The following is a 22,948-nucleotide window of genomic DNA, read 5'->3' on the forward strand; positions in this document are numbered from 1 at the left end:
CTCCTTATAACAGTTCAAGGGCTTGCTTAACCTTCCAGACGGGTGAATGAGTGCTCTGTCTTTCAGTTTAGGGTTATCAGCTCTTTGGCCTTGTAGACCTTCTATGGGCGGCATCCTGTCATCACAATACCACGTGGCTTTATCTGCCGTCAAGGAAACCTCAGTGCTGTGTAGGAATCTTCCAGTTTGTAAAACGGCTAGGAACATTTCCCCGTAGCAATCCTGTGGCTCCAAGGGGACTCCAAAGCCGTCCTATGAGAGCTAAATTGTGGATTCCACATAGTTTGCCACCCATAGGACACGTGATGCACCGGATGTGGGCAGCTTGAAGGAAGGAGTGGAGTGTGCCGTCTCCCAGGCTCACCTGGTCCTAGGCCACTTTTGGAGAGTGCTTCACAGCATTAGCATTTCTGGTTTGGGAAAAGTTATGTTGGGTGACCTCTGGGCCACTTCCAGTTATTTCCACTGACATTGAATTGACCTTTTAATATTTTCACTTTCAAATGACATGGAGGTGAAAATAAAAAGAATAGAGTAAAACAAAATGAGGGTTATATATCAGTCGCTCTGATTTAAAAAGAAAAAAACCCTCAGAGAATGAAGGGTTCGCCATGGCTCACAGTGTGTCACGGGCAGCTGATGTCACCGCGTCTGCTGTCAGGAATCAGAGAGAGGTGGGTGCTGTTCTTAGCTGGCCTCCCCGTTTATGTTGTCTGAGATCCCAGTCCATCCACAGGGAGTCTCCCTCCTCAGCTGAACCTATCCAGAAACCCCCTCACAGACTCGCCAGGGATGTGCCTCCCTGCTCGGGTCGAAATTCAATCAAGCCGAAAGCAAAGCCTAACAGCATAGACTGGTGCCTTAAGTTACTGTGCTCCTTCGAGGCAGCGGCACCAAGCCCACACCGTGTTTCAGGCTCTGTACCCACAGTATTGTGGAATCTGACTTCTGTTCATCTCATGGACTAGCTAGGCCTGGAACTCATCTCGGTCTCTGTAGATGGACTTTCCCAAATGCCACTTGAGCAGTGACATTGAAAAAGAAGAAGCAATCGAGTTTTGATAGAAAAGGGGTGTCTGTCTGAAATTTACAAATACATTTAGCTTTATCCCCTTAACTCTTAACTCCCATGAGTGATGGGGAACTGTAAGATTGTGGCCATGAACTCCCCAAACTGTAGTCATCTTCCTAATGAGGCCTCTGGGAGTAGCAACACATATAACCAGGGGAATCTGGAGGTGTGTCCTTTTGAGTCACTCAGCAGCAGATTGATGTAGGTAGATTAGAAATATAGCGATGTACTCCCTATGGGAGTATCAGATTCATTTAAGAATCTGGCAAGGTCTTCATTCAATCATATTAAATGTTAAAATACTTTCTCTTGTGCCAGACTAGGCATGGAACTTGGATCCATGTGCATGCTAAGCAGGCACTGTGCCACTGAACTATATACTCAACCCTTAAAAAAAAGAAAGAAAAAGAAAAAGCTATCATTAAAAGCTTTACCTTTTCCACTAGACCAGTGGTTCTCAACCTGTGGGTCATGACCTCCGTTGGAGATCAAATGACCCTCTCACAGGGTTTGCATATCAGATGTTTATTTATTCATAACAGCAACAAAATTACAGTTATGAAGTAGCCACAAAGTAATTTTCTATTTGGAGGGGTGACTACAGCACAAGGAACTGTATTTAACAGGCACAGCATTAGGAAGGTTGAGAATACCGTCCAGGCCCTTGCTGGCTCTCAGTTCTCTATACGGAATGTGCTCGCGGGCTCCAGCATATTTAGCCACGCTTGTGCTCATTCTCTTCTGCTGTTCTGTCCTCTTCCCTGTGCAGAGTGTGGTAGGCTGAGATCGGCTTGGGAGCACATAAGGGGCGTGGAAGCCGTGGTGCTGCAAGTCAGCACGTGTGTGAGATGGAGCTCCCTCTTCCTTGAGATTTTGTGGTTTAATGTGGGCCCCAAACGCATCTAAACCAGAGGGACAGAAATGGCAATGTGCAGGAAACATGGCGGCCGACTGTAGCAATGCTACTCCACCATGAGCAGACGGCAAGCAAGCCGAAACACAAGATGCTCACATTCCGAAGTCAGCCCTATTGTAACAGGGAGTGGGGCGCATCAGGGATGGGTGGAAAAGAAGACCCGATCCTGGGAAGGTTTAAACCAGCTTCTGCTCTGAGCTCCTCCTCCTTCACCACAGATGGGTAGGACCGGTGCCGGTGTGTGCATGTCATGGGTTAACTTCCTGATTTTCTCATCCGTTTAATGAACCTCAGTTTTCTAAGCCCTTTACTAAACTCCGAGATGGTCCCAGTGGAATTGAGATTCCTGAAGGGAAAAAAAAAAAGCTTCCATTGCCACTACAAAGTGGAAAATTTACAAAGAAATTTTGATATTGTTATTAGTTGACCATTGACAACAAAATTAACATTATCTATGGGTATAGGTGCGTCTTTTCGTTCTGTTTCTCATTTTCTCTAACTGAAAGTGGCTTTCAATCTACTTGACTCTGATGCTATTAAAAAATGGCAATAAATGAAAACATGAACATGCAGAGCCCTTCAGAACTGTAATGCTCTCTCTGGCTCCTCTTACGTAGACAGGGTAGAGACTGTGCCTACATGTAGAGGAGAACCTGATCTGTCCAGTTGACTCTGAGCCAGAACTTGAGACATACAGCAAATGTCCCTCATTGAATTTTTAATTGATTTACTTATTATGTATACAGTGTTCTGTCTGCATTTGTGCCTGCACACCAGAAGGGGGCACCAGATCTCACCATAGATGGTTATGAGCCACCTTGTGGTTGCTGGGAATTGAACTCAGGACCTTCGGAAGAGCAGCCAGTGCTCTGAACCTCTGGGCCATCTCTCCAGCCCACCTCACTGAATTTTTGAAGTAGCATTTCAAGCCCTGTGGCCCTTTCACAGTACTTCCTACAAAAAGAATAGATGGATTAGCACTGCTGAGGTTCATTATTTATATCTGCTCTTCATTGGCATAAGTCTCTGAAATCAACCAAGCCATAAAGCCAAAGCTGGGTGGATACCCAGAGATTAATGTTATTTTCTCTCATTCTTTTTATAATGGATGGGTATATTAAATCAAACTGGTGTTTGGGCAGTTAGAGAGCAGGCATTTGGGGGTTATTTTTCACTGCATTTGCTTCACTGCATTTATATATGTGCAATCATCCACCCGTATCTGAAGGAGGTTAGCTCTAAAGCTTGTGTGGATTCACAAAGCCACTGACTCGTCTCTCCTATAAAATGATATATGCCATTTACATATACAGCGTCATGCACACTTTATATCATCATACAATGCCAGTGCTATGTAAATGCTTCCCATAGGGTATTGCTTGGGAGGTAGTCACAAGAAAAGAGTCTATATATATTCCATCGAAAGACAGTTTTTCCTACACATACAGCACATTGATACACTTAATTGTATGTAGATAACTCCCCCCCCCAGGTAACAGTCACATTTAGGGGTGTGGCCTTGGCAGTCATCTGAGATCACATTTAAGGTTGTGGTCTTTGCAGTCAGCCTAGTTTTGAAGCCAAGGTTGGTTTGAGCAAGAACACCACTGATCCTCGGTGTCCTCGTCTATAACAGAGCTAGCAGTGGTACCCACCTCCTGTGGTTACCGTCAGGATTCAGTGAGGGGCCACACACCTGCTTGACAATGTTCAATAAATCAGAGCTGCTAAGGATGCAGAGAATAGGAGGGACAGTTGTGATAGGATATTCCAGTCTTTGGTCCTTGGGTTAGGACTTACATGCCAGGCTTTGGTTTTCAACATAACTTTTAGTGCTTCTGTTTTGCACATCTGAGGGAAAAAGTAAAATTTTGTACAGTTGCACACCTATATTTACTGTGTGTCTGTTGTGAGCCATGGCAGGCCCCTGCTCTCTAAGAGCTCTGGATCTCGTTGGGTTATAAACAAATAAGTACACTAAAATTATACCCATGTCATCATGGCTGTCCCAGGGCCCAGCAGGATGGGGTCTCCCAGAGGAGGGCTGGAAGCTGAACATGTACTTTGTGAGAACATGTGGTAAGTCTGGAGGCATGACAACTCATTAATTCATTTCAGAAGGATGAGCCTGAGGCACCAAGCAGGCATCTGCAATAAACAAAGAAAAAAGGGGCATTTGTGTATGCAGTCAGCCTTCCACACACAGGCTCTGCCTCCACGGGTGTAGCCAGCCACAGATGCCCTGAAAATAACTGCCTCTGTGCCCAGTGCATACCGACTTGTTTGTCTTGCCATTATATCCTGACCAATGTCATGTAGGGAGGTATTTGGATAGAATGTGCAGTTGCCCAGCATTTCAAGTCATCTAGAGGTGGAATGGAGCATGTAGGGTGTTCACAGGTGACGTGCAAATACCAGCCCACTTTATGTAAGACACTTGAGCATCCTCAGTTCAGTCCAAATACCGGTGGGTGGCTGTGCTGGATCTACTGAGTCAAGGAAATGGGCACATCCATTTGAGAAAGATTTTCAATAGTAAGGTCACCTTGAATTTGGTGAGAGCCACATTGCAAGGCTTCACAAGCCAGTAAAGAATTTAGTGAAGCTTCCACTACATACTTCAGCTGTTGAAGAAGAGGAAGAAGATGAGATCTGGAAAGTAAAGTCATTCTCCCATTTTCTTGCCAAGTAACTCAGGGGCCTTCCATGACCCTAGTGGTCCTGTCCCTCTAGGGTGGATGAGAGAGGCCATACTGGCCAGACACTGTGAGCCTGTGAGCACAGCTGACCCTGTGCCACTCTGTGAGGCCTCTGTAGGAAGCCTGGATTTTTACCAGGAAGCAAGTCATGACTTGGCCAGCATGCCAAGCCTTCTTAATAGAAGCAGTAGGAAGCTCTGGCAGCTTCCAAAGTATTGTCTTTGAAGAATGTATAATGGCATGCAAAAGCTGTTCATGATACAGCATTACATGAAAAGCAACTTATAAAAATGCACATAAAGTAGTATCCTGATTTGATATTTAAATTCACATATATAAATATTCAGATGGTTTATAAAGTACATGAGTATATATAAAAATATAAAAAGAAAACACAACAAAATATAGCAGTGGCTATATCCCAGCAGTGGAATTTTACAGGTGAACCTAATTTTCTTTTGTATTCTCTGTATCTCTGACATTGTCTACATATACTCTTATTATAATTAGGGTGGAAAAGTAATTTCCCTTCTCTTTCAGTTAGCATAAATCAGCTCCAAAGAAGAAATCTTTATGTTGGCCACTTAATATATCAGTCCTGGTCCAGATAAGCCTCTTGGCAGAGATCTTCCTTTTTCTTTCTAAATGCTGAAGATCATGATTAGGCAATGTGTATTTCCATAAACTATTTGCATAGCTCCTAAGAGGTACTTAGGAAAGTTAACTATAGGTAAAGCTAAAGAGATGTCAATGGAATCTGTGAATATGCCCAGAATATTCTCAGTTATTTTTGCATCTGGACGTGGGTGAAGCAAGTTGTAGATGAAGCTTATCGCAGTTTTTGGAATACAGGAATTCAAATAAAATAGAGACAAAGAGAACTGTGGCTTCTGTCTGGAGGCCATACTGACAACCCAGACAGAAGACACTTTCCTCCATTCCAAGGCTGTCATGTTGCTGGCATTTGTTCAGCATTTGTTCACCCACAGATCTTTCTGTGGGTGGAGTGGGGAGAGGAAACGAAGGGAATGGCCCTAACCACCCACAGTGCATCTTGATCCTAAGATGCAAGTCCCTTATCTTAGGGACCAACTGCAGCTTCCTTCTTTATTTGATCCAAGACTTGTTGGGTACCAAATATATACTAAGCCCTTAGACTTGCAAAGGTGGAGAAGATGTATACCCCTCAAGGCACTCACTCAACTAGGGAATCAGAGCTACAAAGGGAAAATCATGACAAATTCCATACAGTGGCAAAATTATGCCCAAGGAGTGAGTGACTACAAGAAAAGAAAAGCTCTAAATTGGCATGGGAGACTAGGAAAAGACTCAGAGGGTCTGAGGGGCTCAACACCTGGAGCCCCTCCGAAGATGAGCGATAACTCACCAAGTACAGATGCCAGACAAGAAAAGGGTGCGTACTGAGGGAATGCTTGGCCATTGGGATAGTTTGGGGGGGGGGAGGATTGTTGAAATGATCCGAAATTGCTCATAGGGACTCACGTTAGGCGAGGCCTCCATCGCTGAGCTGCATACCAGCACTTTTTTTTTATTTACTACTTTAAAATAGGGCCTCACTGGCTGCCTACACTGGCCTCGAACTCACTCTGTAAACCTGCTATCCTTCTGCCTCTGCCTCTTTGATTATCTAGGACTGAAGGCCCACACCCCCAGGCCCAGCTGAAATAATAGTGTTTTCTAAGATGGCATCAACCCGTGGCCACAGCCTCGTGAAGCTCTAACTGAAGGACCGTTGCATTCCCCCGTCAGGCCTTTCAAGAACATGCTCCGGTTTAACCTGGCTCCAACTATACCTGTCCCTCTTTGGGCCTGTTATCTTTCACTCATTGATCGTATCAGCAACTGACTGGGTGGGAGCCAGACAGCAGCTTCTCCCCTGGAGAATCCTAGAATTCCCAGGATGGAGGAAGACCAGAAGCCCACTGGGATCACACCCTCTTCTTCCTTTTTCATTAGATTTTTTTTTTAATGTTATGTGTGTGAGTGTTTTGCCTTCATGTAGGTCCGTGCACTACATGTGTGCCTGGTGCCTGAGGGGGTGGTGAACCTCCATGTGGGTGCGGGGAATCAAACCTGGGTCCTCAGCGACAAAAAGTGCTCTTAACCACCCTTGCACACCACTGCAGCCCCTCACACCCTCTTCTTAGCCTGTCTTTTCAGCGACACTGCTGAGGGCACTAAAGTTATCGCTGATGTGTTTAGCAAATGCAGGAAATCTCAGGGCTTTCCTCAGGGTAAATGCAGGAAATCTCAGGGCTTTCCTCAGGGTCTCTGTCATCAGAGCACACTCACACAGCTGCCCTTAGGCTAGGCATGACACTTGGCTTTCTCTGCCCTCGCCTCCCAGGAGCAGGCACAGTCCTTATCCTTTAATGTCATATCTGAACACCTTCCGGGTTGTGGGGAGCCTATGCTGACCTCATGAAGTACTCCTGTCCAGGTCTAGGTCCGTTGCTTTTGAAGCTATGGAAACAACACATTGTTCCATGAGTCCAGTCATGCCAATATGGCCACTGTTTTCCTAATACTAACGGGAAGCGTAGCTAACAGGTCAGAATCATCTGTTCCTAAAGTGTGGCTTCCCTGACTGATCAGGGGGCCCTCCCCTGTGGGCTCCTTCCCACCTCAGTTCACTTCCCTTTGAGACATAGTCACCTGATGGTGTGGATGCTGTCTCCAGCACTCCTTACCAGCATGTTGTCAAGAATGGGCTAAGCAAACAACCCTTCAAACAATGTTTGAGTGTCGGATCACGCTGCCATGTTTCGTTCTACACGTGATTCAGAACAGCTCCCGTTAATAGATATAACAGCCTGAATGTGTTGGGACACACAGATGTGAACTAGGGAAATACAGACCAGAATCCACACCAAAGTTCTAGAGTATCAGAGTTCTTATACCAGTCAACAGCACAGAGCTCTGCATGGTTATCAAGACTGAGCCACAGGTTGGCCCTCTGAACTTCTGGAGGTCAAGGTGAATGGCAGGATTTCTCTGAAAGGGAAGTATACACCTTCCTCACAGAAAACAAATCTTCAGTAGACCTAAGTTGGAAAGGACGCCCTTCCTCCTGGTCCCCATGAAGTGATATTGCACACCCATTCTCCACTAGCACCTATATGACGAGTCTCCACAACATGGTGTCATAGGAGAATGACAAATGTGGGGTCAGGACAGCAGCAGGCTCATGGAAGAAATGAAGCTAGATGACCCTGGCTGAGCTGAAGTCATTCTCGATTTGAACCCGATGCTGCGGCTTGAGCTGTGTAAACCTAGCCAGTGTTGTCAGTGTCGCTGCTCCAGAGTTCCTCATGTGTGAAAGGGACATGATAAATTATCCTATGTAAGACATCGTCCACAGTCGGTCCAGAGCAGCACTTCTCAGCCCTCCTAACGCTGCGACCCTTTAATACAGTTCCTCATGTTGCAGTGACCCCCACCATAGAATTATCCCATTGCTACTTCAGAACTGTAATCTTGCAGCCCTTCTAAATCATAATGTAAATATCCAATATGCAGGCTATCTGATATGCAACCCTCAAAGGGGGTCAAAACCCACAGACTGCTAGTGCAGAGCCTGGTGCCTAGGACATTATGCAGCCCTGTGGCAGTTGCTTAGATTTAGATATAGATTTAGATAATGAGGATGAGGAAGAGGATCCTTCATTGGAGGAAATACAGTACAGTCCAAGCTACACCAAGGTGATCAGACTTGGTGCCAAGCTCCAACCCTGAACAACCATGAGAGTAGACTGAGTGTCCACAGGTGAAAGTTCACAAAGTGACTTGTTCTCACTAGGTAGATATTGGACTATAGATTCTTTGACTCTTTCTTCTCTACTTGAAGAAGAGTCTTGGAGGCTTCAGATTAAAGGAAGTACTGGGTATTTTAAAAATCAGCCTGAGCAGGTGATAGAATTAAAAGCCAGTGTGAACACCGAAGAGTCTGAACAAGATTCATGACCAGTTGGCCAGCCTGCTGTACATGGAGGCCGGCCACACTAACATCTGCACATGAGTCCTGGCTCATGCTGGAAAAGCAGTCTCAGTCCTCTCGGCCAAAGAAGGAAGAGGAGGCACAGGACCCCAGGGAGAAGCATGAAGAATAACTAGGATGAGCTTGAACACCGAAAGAGAAAAATGTTACAATTGACAAAACTATTCATCTTCATTTAAATGAAGTTCAAAACACAAAAACAAGTTTAAGAAAAGTCATCCACAGTGGGGGTGTAGCTCAGTGATAAAACACTTGCCTAGCTGGTGCAAGGCCCTAAGTTGATCCTCAGCATTTGCAGATGGAGAAGAGGATGGGGAAAGGATGATAGAGAGATAGAGATAGATAGGTAGGTAGATAGATGGATATATACATACATAAATATGTAACATACATACCTACATATACACACACATAGATACATAGATGATAGGTACATATAAGATGAATAGATAGATAGACAGATAGATAGATACATAGATACATAGATACATAGATAGATACATAGATACATAGATAGATACATAGATACATAGATGATAGATAAGTTATCCACAAGCTTAACAGCCATGATAGCTAGCATTAATGTTTCATAAAAAAAAACTTTTCCTTTTTTTATTTTAGCTTTGTTCAATCTTTATTTTTCATTTGTCTTATTTTGTTTTTATTTATTGTTTTTAATTTTATTTTATTTATATATTTATTTATTACAATTTACTCACTTTGTATCCCCACTACAGCCCCCTCCCCCATCTCCTTTCATTGCCATCCTCCCTCCCTCTTCTCCCCCTATGCTGTTTCCCTAGACCACTGATAGGGGAAGTCCTCCTCCCCTTCTATTTGACTCTAACCTATCAGGTCTCATCAGAACTGGCTGCATTGTCTTCCTCTGTGGGCTGGCAAGGCTGCACCCCACCAGGGGGAGATGGTCAGAGAGCCTGCTACTAAGTTCATGCCAGAGACAGCCATGTGCCCCTTACTAGGGAACCCACTTGGAAACTGAGCAGCCAATGAACTTCCTTTGAAAAGGGGGTCTAGGTCCTCTCCATACATTGTCCTTAGTTGGAGTATTGGTCTCTGCAGGACCCCCTTGTCCTAGGTGTTTTGGCTCTGTTGTTCTCCTTATGAAGTTCCTGTCTCCTACAGGTCTTTCTGTCTCCCTCTTCTTCCATAGGACTCCAGCACTCTGCCCAAAGTTTCACTGTGAGTCTCAGTATCTCCTTCAATATCCTGGTGGGTAGAGTCTTTCAGAGGTCCTCTGTGGAAGGCTCCTGTATTGTTCCTTGTCTTCTCTTACTTCTGGTGTCTATCCTGTTTGCCCTTCTGAATGAGAATTAAGTATCTTCCCTAGGGTTCTTCTTGTTGTTTAGCTTCTTTAGGACGATAGATTTTAGTATGTTTATTCTATCTTATATAGCTAACATCCACTTGTGAGTATATATCATATGTGTCTTTCTGCTTCTGGGATACCTCACTCAGGATGATCTTTTCTAGTTTGCCTGCAAATTTCGTGGTTTCCTTGTTTTTAATTGCTAAGTAGTATTCCATTGTGTAAATGTACCACACTTTCTGTATCCATTCCTTCATTGAGGGACATCTAGGTTGTTTCCAATTTCTGACTATTACAAATAAAGCTCTTATGAATATAGTTGAGCAAATGCCCTTATTGAATAGTGGGGCATCTTTTAGGTATATGCCTAGGAGCGGTATAGCTAGATCTTGAGGTAGCACTATTCCTAATTTTCTGAGAAAGCGCCAGATTGATTACCAACATGGCTGTTCAAGGTTGCATTTCCGCCAGCAATGGAGGGTTCCCCTTTCTCCGAATCCTCTCCAGCATGCATCATCCCTTGGGTTTTTGATCTTAGCCATGCTGATGGGTGTGAGGTGAAATCTCAGGGTCATTTTGATTTGTATTTCCCTGATGACTAAGGGTGTTGAACATTTCTTTAAGTGTTCCTCTGCCATTTGATATTCCTCTCTTGAGAATTCTCTGGTTAGCTCTGTGCCCCATTTTTTAATTGGATTACTTGGTTTGTTGGTGTTTAACTTCTTCAGTTCTTTTTATCTTCTGGCTATTAGCCTTCTGTGAGATGCAGGGTTGGTTAAGATATTTTCCCGGTGTGTAGGCTGTTGGAAAACCTGTCTTCTATGCACTTATTTCTACATACTTGCACTGTAGAGCCCAGGCTGTCCTAGAACTTGGGATCTTCATGCTTCTGTTTCCTCAGCACTCAGCCCCAGCCCCAGCTTTTACAGCCTTTTAACCAGTTCTTTTCAGTGACTTGGTTTTTATCTTAAGTGGCTACCCAGCATTCATTGCATGGCACTGTGTGCTCTGTGAGATGTTCATGAAATTTTTATACACTGAAATGAATGCTCTTAGACATAATGTCATTAGAGCCTTGAGCCTAACGGACTTTCAAGCTAAGTGGAGAATTCCTAGAGAGCACTTATTTACATGTTCTGTTCCCTGGGTGCCAGGACTTTTCCTAGGGGGACAGGATTGCTACAGTGTATGATACAGTTTTTCTACAATCAAACTGAAGTTTGTGCCAGGTCAGCCTCAGGACTAAGATGCTGGGCAATGGGGTGCATCTCTTTGTCTCTCTGTGATCCCCCTTTGTTGCCAAGAAGAAGCTTAGAGGGACCTTTGGCTCCTCCATCAGTGGATGAACATTTTATGGACACTATAGGTTAGACACAGGCCAGGGAGCAGGGGCACGGCCACAACAAGCTCAGTAAATATTCTGATGGTGTTAAACTGCAACCCTGGCTGTGTGGAAGAACCCACAGTAAATATCAGTGACCTCCACACCCCAGTTTGCAAAAGAGAAGCAAGTTTGCATCTGCTGGGTACCATTAGACTCCATCCTTGAGATATGATGGCTGCTTACGTTCCCCATCCATAGATGGAGTCCTTAGGAAAGAGAAAAAAGAAGGGAAGGTGTGATTTTTTTTTATACGTACCCCATTCTTACTTACCCCACTGGATTGGGACTCCCTGCCTTTACCCTAAATTATATAAGCCATATAGAGCATTTTCATGGTAAATGGTACACAGTAAATAACAAACGTTGGCCCACATTGCTGGGTTCAATATTGTTGTTAGTAAGTCTCAAAATTATCCAATAAAGTAGATAGCTATGTATGATAGGAAAACTGAAGGTCAGAATCAGCTCTTTCCAACAATCCCGTGACGACACCAAACACACACATGCGCGTTGCTGCCTTTCACAGGTCTGTGTGAGGTAGAAAACATTCAAAGCCACTTGCCAGTGTGTCCCTGGAGGTGTAGGGTGGGCAGATAACCTGGAGATTGAACCTACAGCCTGGAACGTGCTAGCTGAGCTTTCTACCACTGAGCTATATCCCCAGTCCCAGGTCACTGTCTTCTCATAAGCCGCAAGACGCAGAAGGAGCCCAGGTCACAGGTACAGAGCACTTGAGAGTCGGGAAGTAACAAAATACAAACCTGCACAGATGAGCCTGCCCATGCTGATTTCAAAGGTTCAAAGCATGTGTGAAGGATAACTGTGACCTTTGACAGGGCCAGACCCCCAGACTTCCACTTCCTGGTAGCCAGGGCTGGGCTGGGTCCAGGACTGGGTTCCCATGCCAAGCATTGTCCATAAGAGCTAAGAGACCAAGGGCTCCACTTTACACACTGCCTGAGCCAGGGAGAGCTCAGTCAGCCTTCCTTTGCTGTTTATGGTAGTCAGTTATAGATTGTATAGTACGTACCACACACGATGTTATTAAGGGGCATTAAAAACAGCATCTGAGCCAGGTGTGGTGACTTTAGTTCCAGCACTCAGGGAGGCAGAGCCAGGTGGATCACTGTGAGTTCAAGGCCAGCCTGGTCTACAAAGTGAGTCCAGGACAGCCAAGGCAACACAGAGAAACCCTGTCTCTAAGGACATAAATAAATAAATAAATAAATAAATAAATAGATCATCTGCTTCATTATCCTCATGATGCTCTAAGTCCATAATTCAGTCTGAGCTCTGAGGTTCTGCTCTTTGCTCCACCGTATCTGGGAGGGGAGGGGGTCTTAGTTTGGGGCAGCTTGAATGGTTGCAGATATCAGGACAGCTCAGCTTGCGTTCTGCCTAGGCCTTGAGGTTTCTCCATGTACTGTGTGCTGGATGGCACTGTAAGTCCCACATCTAGGGGCTAGGCTGGGAAATGTGAGGTGGCTGGACTGGTCCAGCCTCGGTCCTTATCAGGCAACACCTTCCCCTGCCTCAGAGTGCTCAGACTTCACACAGTGCTGACTCCCAGGCAAGTGCTACAAGAGGCCCAGGCAGAGATTGCAAGACTCCTCCCAGTACGTACAACCGTAAAATTGCCTTTACATTACTCATGGTAATTAGCATATTAATATAATGAATATCCTTAATGTGTAATTAAGTCCTACTGCAATATGGTTTTTTATTCTGGCCTTACAGTGTCCAGCTCTCAGAAAAACAATTCTCCTTCCTTTGTGCACAGTGGGGATGACACAGCTGAGGCAGAGGAATGGCCCTGGAACAAATACTCTGGAACACATATACTCAGGTTGAGGGTGTGACTCCATTGTGGAGCATCTGCCTGCCTGGGCGCTGGGTTCCATCCCTGGAAGGAAAAAAAGGAAGGGGGAGAAGAGAGGGAAGAAGGAGGTAGACAGCAAGAAGAAAGGAAGGAAGGAGTGAAAGCATGTCCTCAGGTCCTACATGACAGCACCTGTTCCCTGCTGGGTCCTGGTACAGAGACAGGCTGTGCAGCTTTCACTGCAACTGTCAGTGCCCAGGGGCTCTCCCTCACACACCCCCACCCATGTTTCAAACATTGAGGCTACAGAAAACACAGAAAGGTAACAATATCTACTTCTTCCTAAATCGCAAAAGAAGAACATTATAAAGCGTTCTTTAAAAACGCATACCTTAAATCCCAGCATGCAGGAGATAGGGGCAGGCAGCTCTCTGTGAGTTCAAGGACAGCCTGGTCTACAGAGCTAGTTCCAGGACAGCCAGGGCTAAACCAAGAAACCCTGTCTCAAAAAACCAAAACAGGAAAAGAGCCAGGCACCCATGATCCCAGCTCTGGGAAGGCTGAGGCAGGATGACTGCTGCAAGTTCATAGCCAGTTGAGGGCTGGGTGGTCTGGTCTCCCTCTCTTCCTCGAGGAGTTTCCTAATGCTGGGCACTCAGCTAAAAGCAAAGGGCAGAGCATGGAACCTTTCATCGTACAGAAGCTTTCCACTTCCCACAGTAACCTGTAGTAACCATGAGCCAGCCTCAGATGCTCAAAGGAGCAGCTTTGACTCCTATCCAGAGACACTGTCATCTTACACAGCTCTCACTCTCAGGAACTGGTCTGAGACTAACGATGAAGGAATTTGCACTCTGCTTCACGGAAAGAGGGTGACCAGGGCCAAGAACCACAACATCCTCCTGACACCAAGGAAGTCGGAAGTCCCCAGACAGTGCTCCCGCGCCCGCCACCAGCACTGCGGCGAAGCTGACAATGGCGTGTGTGCCGAGTGTAGGCAGAGGAAAGGGCTCAGCCCTCTTCATGCAATGATGGTCAGAGCTGCCTCCCAGTCCTCCTCCACCATCATTTCTTGCTGTGTTGCTAATTTACTTGTCTGACTCATCTGTGGAGGCAAACATGACTTAGTGTTCACTTCGGGGAAGGGCGTAGCCTAGCTGTGCAAGGGATAGGATCACAGGATCAAATATCCATCAGATCGGACCTCAAAGATTGACTCACCCTCCACCACACCAGCTCAAAATCATAGGCTTTGCCCCACTTGGTTCTAAGACCATAAAACTTGATACAGCTTTGACCTACAGTCCGGTTGGTCCAGCCTTGGTGCATCTCTTCTTCATGGTCTTGGAAGGCCATCCCATGCTGTCCATCCTCACTGAAAGCTGAGGAGAGCAGCAGTCCCTAACACTTCTGGAAGCATGCTGGGAAGGAGTGGAGGGGAGTAAGAACAGCAAGACACAGTGCTCCTTCAGCAGAAGCAGAATGTTGCCTGCAGTTTTGAAAAACCATAGAGAAACACTGTAGGGACAATGACAGAATGACAAACTTGAGACAGATGGAGGCTGCCCTCAGCTGGTGCAAGCAGCGTGGAGAACATTCTCAGGCTGGCCATGCAGCTCAGTGGAAGGCATTGGCTAAGCATGCATGAGGCCACAGGTCCAGTCCCCAAACACCCACTTCTAGGATGCATTTTGACCCACGGATGTTGTGGCTCATATCCAGCCTTTGAGCAGACTAATGTCATGTTGTCCCTGGGAGAGAAGATAAAGGGGAAGCTGCACGTGGGAAGGAAAGCAGAAATCAAAAGCAAGGATGTGAAGACGGGCAGGAACGCCCCTGAGGGAGCTGGTCGGAGAAGAGAACGCACATCCCAGGAGCGGTCTGGTATAGCATCCTAGCCTGACAGACTCTCTTGTCTCTTGGTGATTTGATGATAATATATAGAGTGTGAACCCTTCGGGAGTGCAAAACCCTCAAGAAATAGGTAATTGGATGTGTGTGAACAATGTTTGCGTGCTCACTGTTGCGCCTGTGAGACGCCACACCAGCGTGACGAATGCCTCTCCCCCGGCCTAAATTAGACTGTGATGGTGTTTCACATATATTCACTGAATCACAGATGTTCGAGGTAAGGAGACCCAAAATTCTCAGGAACACTTCCCGTGGAGCGTGTGGGATCATCTGTGCACAGGTGTGATGGAGGCACTCCAAACACAGTGAAGACATCTCCTCTAACCCCTTTCCCCTCCAAGTCCTCATGAGCGCAGCAAGCCACCCACAGGGAGCTGCGCCTGGGGCTGTGGGCTGCATGGGGACTCTGTTTATCAGACAGTATGGTTCTACACAAGATGCTACCTCAGTGACTAGTCCCCAGAACACCCTGTTCTTACAGATTTTCTCTCAGTCACAGCAGCTGCAGGTGAAGTAGTTCAAGGTCCACACTAGCTCCTGTCCTACCCTGTGCCTCAGCCATCCATTCATTCTGAGCCACCGTGTGCTGGTAGGAAGTGCTTTTATTGTCTGTTTTTCTTGCAGAATTTAGCCTATGAAATCATCCTAACACTGGGACAGGCATTTGAGGTCGCTTACCAGCTAGCTCTACAAGCAAGAAAAGGGGGGCATTCCTCCACGCTTCCAGAAAGCTTTGAAAACAAGCCCTCCAAACCCATCCCAAAGCCCCGCGTTAGCATCCGCAAGTCAGTGGTAAGTAGAAGAGAGAGGCATCTCTAAGCCTGCAACCAGAGGGAAGGGGGTTGCACACAGAGAGGCGGGCTGCCTTTAAAATCCAGCCTGCCTCTTCTATCCTTCCCCTTGGTCTTCTGCTGGCATGTGACCATCATCCTTAGCCTGGTTTCTGCAGTCTCGAAGAAACCTCTCCCCAAACCCAAAGGTACCAGAGAAAATCCCATTTTTCTCTGCCACCTGCAGTAACAGCCTTACAAGAGCAGAATGCTAGCCACTGCTTCTGTTTGAAACACATCTCACCAGAAGGTCTAGAAAAGTTTGGGGGCAACCTTCTCGGAGGCCTCGCTGGCCATTCTGTCAGGGCACACACCTCTGCCCTCCAGAGAGATTTGCAGAAGCCCAAGGTAACAATACCCTAGCACCCTCCTGGCCAAAGCCAGGTGCCACAGCTTGCGTGTCTTTCTGGGGGGAGGCCAAGGCATCCTCTTCGAGATGCCCGGTCCCCGGTCTGGGTGCCTTCCCAATGGACAGCCTCTCTGCAGCCTCGTAACTGTTAGAAGGTGGTAGATAGCCCTCCTCCCAGTCATCTGCCTCCCTCCAGGAACTTCCTCCCTTCCCTCCTCCCACAGGCTCCGCAGACATCCTGTCCCAACAGGCTGGTATGACTTCAAAGCGCACGCCTCTGGTAGTAGCAACACCCCAAAGCTGGAAGGTTCCCAGCCAGCTTCCCATCTGCTTTCTGCTCCAGCTACCATCCTGCATCCTAGACTCTCTGGGATTGGCACCGGGCAGGCCCCCAGAATGCATTGCCCCCTCACCCTGCAATCTTTCCATCTGCTACATTCTCCTCCTCCCAGCAGCTCTCAGCCTCCGTGTCAATGAGGAAATAGACATTTTTAACCTTCAGAGAAAGGTTCCTTCCTTGATGATAATGCGGGGCTCCTCTCCTGTCTCTGCTCTTGGTGACTTCGCCACACCCCTCCCGGTGACTTCCTTTCTCCACACGGCAGAGGTCGTGGTACCCTACAGACACCAAAACCTAATTTCTCAGCACACTCCCTGATGCCCAGGCCTTCCCATTCCTTGAGTATGTACACTGCTCAGTCCTACTTGAGTCTTTGTTCCACCTTTTCCTACCCCAGGAGTGTCCTTTTCCACCTCTCCCGACCCCTGACCTCTGCATGGCCCAATCCGTGATATCAATTCAGGTCTCAGCTGCACGAAGCACTTCCTGCCAATGGTAGATCCCTGCTCACGCTGTAGCCTCTGTTTCACTATGTGTAGTATTTACTGAACTGCTCACGTACCACTTATTTCTTCCTCCCAAAGAAATACCTGCTTCATGAAGTGCACGGGCATGCTGTCACTTCAGGGCCAGGCCATAGCATGCTTATATCACCAATCTGCGCTTAAAGAAATGAGGCCTGGAGGGTGGGTTTAACGGATGCGTCTCTGAGTGTGGTCAGGCTTCAGAGTGACCGGGAATGCACAGCATGTCTGGGGGAGGGGGTGTCGCTCAGACTACTGTGTTCCCTCCCATGCCCGCTGTGAGAGCCTCCTCCCAGCTTTACCATGGTCCACATAGACTCCTTCCAGAAGAGCACGAAGGGTTTGTTACCATAAGGGCTCATAGAATACCCGTCTAGATGCCCTCTCTGGGAAACAGGGAAGTGCACAGCAGATGATGCCAATGTCTTTACCTGGCTCAGGAGCCAGCATCTCAGCAGGCTTCAGGGTTCCCAGTTCCTCAACTCTGGTGGCTTACTGTGAGGAAACACAGTGCTCCTTGAATGTCCTTATCTTGGCCTCTGGGGACACAGTGGAAACACAGCAGAAAGCAGCCCGATAGGCGCGGAGACACAGGCCCTGCGGCCTGCAGCAGCCTCAAAAGCTGGTAGAGCAAGACAACACAGGACTTCCAGAAATTCCTTGGCCCAATTTACAGAGCAAAGTAGATGGCCAAAGGATGAGAGAGCCATTGGGGGAAGAGCTTAACTGAGGCCTGCCAGGCCTCAGACCTTAGCTACGGCCCAGGGAATGACCGTGTGGCTCCCTGTAAGCATCGTCTGAGGGCAGGGCAGAGTCTACCAAGGCCCAGCCTGACAGGCTCCGGCTGACCCCTTTCCTCCTCTGCTGCTGGTCCATCCCACTCTGTCTCTCTGCCACTGTCCCCTCCCTCTGGGATCTGTACCTGCCTTCTATCCTCCCCAGCACCTTCTTTATCCAGGCCGACCGCTCAATTGCCCTAACAGTATTATCAACTGTACAAGTATTTATAGCATGCCTACTTTGCATTCGGCTGCTAGGAGCGTTCGTTCCCAGGTTTGGAGAAAGGAGCAATAAAGGAAACCTAAAACCCCACCTTTATGGGCAGCCATTGTGGCAAAGGAGGTCTGCCGGTGTATGTGTCGGAGAGGGGAAGCGGGAAGCAGACAAGTTGAGGTGCCCTTTTGTAGAGGGTGTGGCAGGTACAGCTTCTAGGAGAGGAAGCAGTGTTGGAGCCAAGCCCTGGACCACCCTGGCTAGGAGCCAGCGGAGCACAGCAGGCATGGGTGCCAGCTTCGGGGAGACAAGGCTGGAGCTTAGAAAGGCAGCAGGCAAGCGGGTGGGCTCCGCAGGGTCCTCGTGAGGATTTAGGGTTCCTTGGGTCCCGATGCCTGAGCCCTGGGGGCGGGGCCGGGTCTCACTCGCGTCACCCTTGCAGGCCCCTGCAGAGTCGCTGTGCAGTACAGGTGCGAAAGCGCGAACGCCGGGTCCGCACCGCAGCGCGGCGGGGCGAGCGGGGCCCGAGGTGGGGTTCCAGCGGCGCCCACGCGGCCGCGCCGCCGCGCAGCTGCCGGATAACGGGCATCAGCCTTTCTGTTTTAAAGCAGATCGACCCTTCTGAGCAAAAGACTCTGGCCAATCTGCCGTGGATTGTGGAGCCGGGGCAAGAAGCCAAGAGGGGCATTAATACCAAGTATGAAACCACGATTTTCTGATACTCGCCGCCCCGTCCTCGCGGTGCCTTGCTCGCCAAGCAGTCCCCGCCGCAGGCTTTACCTTCGCGCCTCCGTGTCCACCCGCCCGGGAGGAAGACCGCTCGGCTCGCGTGGCCTCGTCACGGGCGGAAGGCCGCCGGCCGCCCCCAGGGAGCTTTCTGCCAGCGAGACTCCGCCGCCCCTTAGAGGCGCGGGGGCCCGCGGGGCGCCCCACCCGCCCCTGCCGCCCCCGAGCTACCGCTCACCCGCCCCGCGCTTGCTTTGCTTTAGCTGGGGAGGGCGCCTTCCGCAGGGGCGGGCTGGGCGGCCGGGGCTCCCCTGCGGCCCAGAGCCTCCACAGCTGGGGTTGTTTCCACCGTCAGCCGTTTGGAAGGGGGAGGTCAGACCGGTCCTGCTAGCCCGCCCCACCCCAGAGCACCTGTAAAACCCTCCGTGTCACAGTACAGTTTCATGCAAAAAGACAGAGCAAGCCTCACGCTCGCCAGGAAAATTCTGCCCCCCTCCCCCGATTTCTATATTTGTGGATTTTATATGTAATCAACTATGTCAGATAAAGGAAACCTTTATTGAATGATTCAAAAATTTAAAAAAAAGTGATTTAAAACAGAGGAATTTATTATGCACAGAAAAAAATGTGTCTTGTATTAAATATTTTTATTAAAAGAGTGTTTCATTAATGCATTCATAAGAAAACTAGGTTTGCTGTGCGGGATGTATCTGGTTCCATTTCAAATGGCTACATCTGGACGGTTGCTCGCCCTGAGGCCCTGGCTCAGCTGTGGTGAAACCCTGACGCCAGCCCCTCCTCAAGCGCAGAACAGGCTAGCGCTCAGCCTGACCCAAGCGATGACTCAGCCATAGCCTGCGCAAGTGGTTTTTTTGGGTTGTTTTTTTTTGGGTTGTTTTTGTTTTGTTTTAGCCTTTGGAGTGTTTTAAAGAACATGTTTAACAAAAAATATAATCTAGGGCTCCTGCTGTCAAGATTTCTGTAATGGAAACCTTGCTTAAGGACGGTGTTAATAAAATTCTATTGCAAAATTCTTTTATATAAAAAATAAATAACACAAAAAAAGAAGAAATTCCAAAGTAATAAAAACTTTTCTTGAAACAGATTAAGAAAATGTTTGCTTACTATTTGATTAAATAAATTTACTTACGTTTCTTTAAGGTATTTTAATTTTTTAAATGTCTATGTGGAATATTTGTATGATACCATAATGTATATTTCTGTAGAATCAAATTATATAAACAGTACCAATATCATTATAGAAAAATAACATTTTAATGTATATTGTTCTAACCAATCATATTGTGAATCATTTTGAAGTTCATTATAGCGATATTGATAAATTGTGAACTTGTCTTAATGTTTTTTTATTAACCAACATTATTTTAAACCTGAGATTATCACATTCATCAGTTGGTGAGTTTTGAAGAAAAATTAAATTTCATCTCAACTGACAAATGTATACGGTTTTAGTTCAGTGTTGGAGAATTTTAATACAATATTAAATTACTTGAACTGAATAGTTCCTTGTATATACCTTGCCTATTCATTGTTGATATGTATGTAGTAAACTGAGAGGAAAAATAACACTAAACTATGGTACCAAAAGGAACCTGTATAGGAACAAAGCAGCGGGTAGCTTTGCTGAAACACAAGCGTGTGTGTAAATAAGCTTAGGCTTCCAGTTATACATTTTGTAATTTTTGTCATTATTTATATCCTATAAAAAAAGCACACAAAATAAAACAGACGCTGTACAGTGACTGGTGCTTGGCATGGTTCTGTGAGCACCTCCCCACCCCCACTGAGGAGAGGCCCAGCCCTCTCAGCATCCACAGAGAAAGAGGTTTGCATTTTTGTTTTGTTTTGCGTTGTTTTTTGTTTTGTTTTGTTTTGTTTTGTTTTCACTTGGCAACAATACTGAGAAAAACTTGCTCATTTCCAAGTTCACGCAGCCTGAAAAAGAAACACTATCTCCAGAAGCTTGAATTTCAGCCAGAAGCCACGGTGTCTTTGCACGGCCTTTGTAAAGTGGCATAGAAGGGAAGGACTGGTAAGATGGACGTTTTTAAAACAGTGGAGACGCGCCCTGCCCCCCGAAAATGGATTGCTTACGTAGCGCGACATACATTGCTTGCTTGGGAAAGTGTCCATGACGCATCCCTCTACGTCCACTAGGACTTCCGTCGTTTTCCGGGCTGTAAGAGGTGAGGGATGCACCAGTCAGAGCCAGTCACACTGGTTCTGTGGCCAATGGCCACCATGCGCCAAGTCCTTTGACCTTCAGATCACCCATTGCCCAATCCATGACGGCTACCGTTGGGAACCCAATGCAGTTTTAGGGTGTTCTCGGCCTGTCATGCAGAGGCCTGGGACTTTGAACCCAAAAGAGCTAACCCAGTGAAAGTTCGGCTGAAATGGGCCTTGGGACACCTCAGGCTGGGGCTTTCCACTCTGATGCTTCCGCTGGGCTAGTTCGTTTGTTTATTTTTTTTTTCTCCAGTCTTCTTACTATATCATCACTGTTCATGGCACTCATGTTTGCATCTGTAGTGATTCCAGCATGAAGTGCATGGCACACTTCACTTAGGAGAGATTTAGATACAAGACTAGCATAGTAGGTAGGACGGAACAGTCTTTCTGGTGCTGGTGCCAGCTTGAAGGGGCAGTAAGGACAGAGAGAACTGTGTGGCAGGCTTAGCCTCTCCAGACTGGGGGATACAGACAGTCGCAGTGAGCCTCAGAGAGAAGGCAGGGGTAGCCCTGATCACCCTCTCCATCTCTCACCCAAGAACAGCTCGTGGCTAGACCATGGCAGGGAGTGAGAGGGGCATGCCTAGAGCAGAAAAAACAGCTCAGGCATGGGAGATGGGATTTATAGCTGATTTTTCTTTTTTTAAGGGAAACCTGGTATTTGATAAATGCAGTAACCAGACGGTGAAAGTGACAGCCCATAAAGGCCAGCATTAATCAACAGAGAACTTGAATGTCCCCTTTTCAGAAGCACTTGAATTCAATTGATCCATTTAATTTTTTTCTTATTAAATGGTGTTCTGTAATAAATCTGAATGAATGAACCCTATGAAAATTATGCCTGGCTCATTAATAAGTCATGAAAGTGGTTTTTCTCAAGTTGGACTGCTTGGGGATGCCTATCTAATGTTTGAATAAAATGGATTAGAATTTTAAGATTAAAGGGTGTGTGGCCACATTCTCAAAAATCAGTAAAAATTTGAACTTGGACTTCAAGTAATGTTACTCCCATTTCTAAAATGAGCTGAAATTGTGGGGAGTAGCCTAGTTTCCAGTGAGCTAGAATGTAAGGTCTGCCTTCAGAAATCTACATGGAGTAAAGCCTCGTTACCGACCTTGGATCTTTTAAGTTCTCTTTCTCTGCTGGCCACTCGATGAATACATGTCCATGAGAAGCAATATGACAGCTCCAAGCACTGTCGTAATAGAAGCAGTGAGCAACCCACATAAGCCAGCAGCCTCTCCTCAGCCAGCCTCTGCCGGCCCGCCCACCACGCAGGTCCCCACCAGCCCGCTGGGCCTCCCATTTGCTGCTGTTGGCCCCAGGAACCGCCCTGCTTCCCACAAAAGCCAGGCCTCAAGCAGAGTGGGACCTGTTCCAGGGCTCAGGCCTGTCGCCCAGCCACCATCCAGCATACAGTGGTGTTTCCCTGTACCCACAGAAGGGCTCCCCCTAACTCTCCTGGCTTCATCTCATGTCATTCTTCTTACTGAGCATTCACACCATTTCCTGTAGCTCATTCCAGACCCAACATACTGTCCCAGTGTGTAACTCAGAGATTCAGAGCTGTATAGTATCCATTGTCAAAACAGTTTTTGTCTTTCTTCTCCAAGCCCCCAGAGACCTGTGTTTACAAAAGCTGCATGGGCCTTGAATTTCCAGGAGTGAGTCCTGATGGAGGGAAGGAGAAGTGGGGACATAAGGCTGAGGGATCCCATGTTGCTCACCCACAGGGGTCACCCAGCTGTCTGCTGCCGCTGCAGCAGCTGAGGCTTCCTGGGTGACC

The 22,948-nt window shown here is 47.1% G+C and overlaps 1 protein-coding gene across 15 annotated transcripts in view; it reads left to right on the plus strand.

The window, feature by feature from the left end:
* Anks1b (ankyrin repeat and sterile alpha motif domain containing 1B) overlaps nt 1–20,671 on the plus strand; it is a 1,054,774-nt gene extending 1,034,103 nt beyond the window's left edge. For 6 of the 15 annotated variants that reach the window (XM_060377909.1, XM_060377897.1, XM_060377898.1 and 3 more), the window contains 2 exons: nt 15,771–15,938; nt 18,791–20,671. In XM_060377909.1, the coding sequence (XP_060233892.1) occupies nt 15,771–15,938; nt 18,791–18,901 (279 nt within the window). In that variant the 3' untranslated portion in view covers nt 18,902–20,671. Of the gene's footprint in view, nt 1–15,770; nt 15,939–16,549; nt 18,619–18,774 lie in introns of those variants that run through there. The other 9 variants (XM_060377910.1, XM_060377899.1, XM_060377900.1 and 6 more) reach the window with 3 other exon arrangements.
* Nucleotides 20,672–22,948: the final 2,277 nt, after the last annotated feature.

The sequence above is a fragment of the Meriones unguiculatus genome, chromosome 2 (assembly GCF_030254825.1).
Source record: "Meriones unguiculatus strain TT.TT164.6M chromosome 2, Bangor_MerUng_6.1, whole genome shotgun sequence".
In the NCBI taxonomy this organism is placed as follows: Eukaryota; Metazoa; Chordata; class Mammalia; order Rodentia; family Muridae; genus Meriones; species Meriones unguiculatus.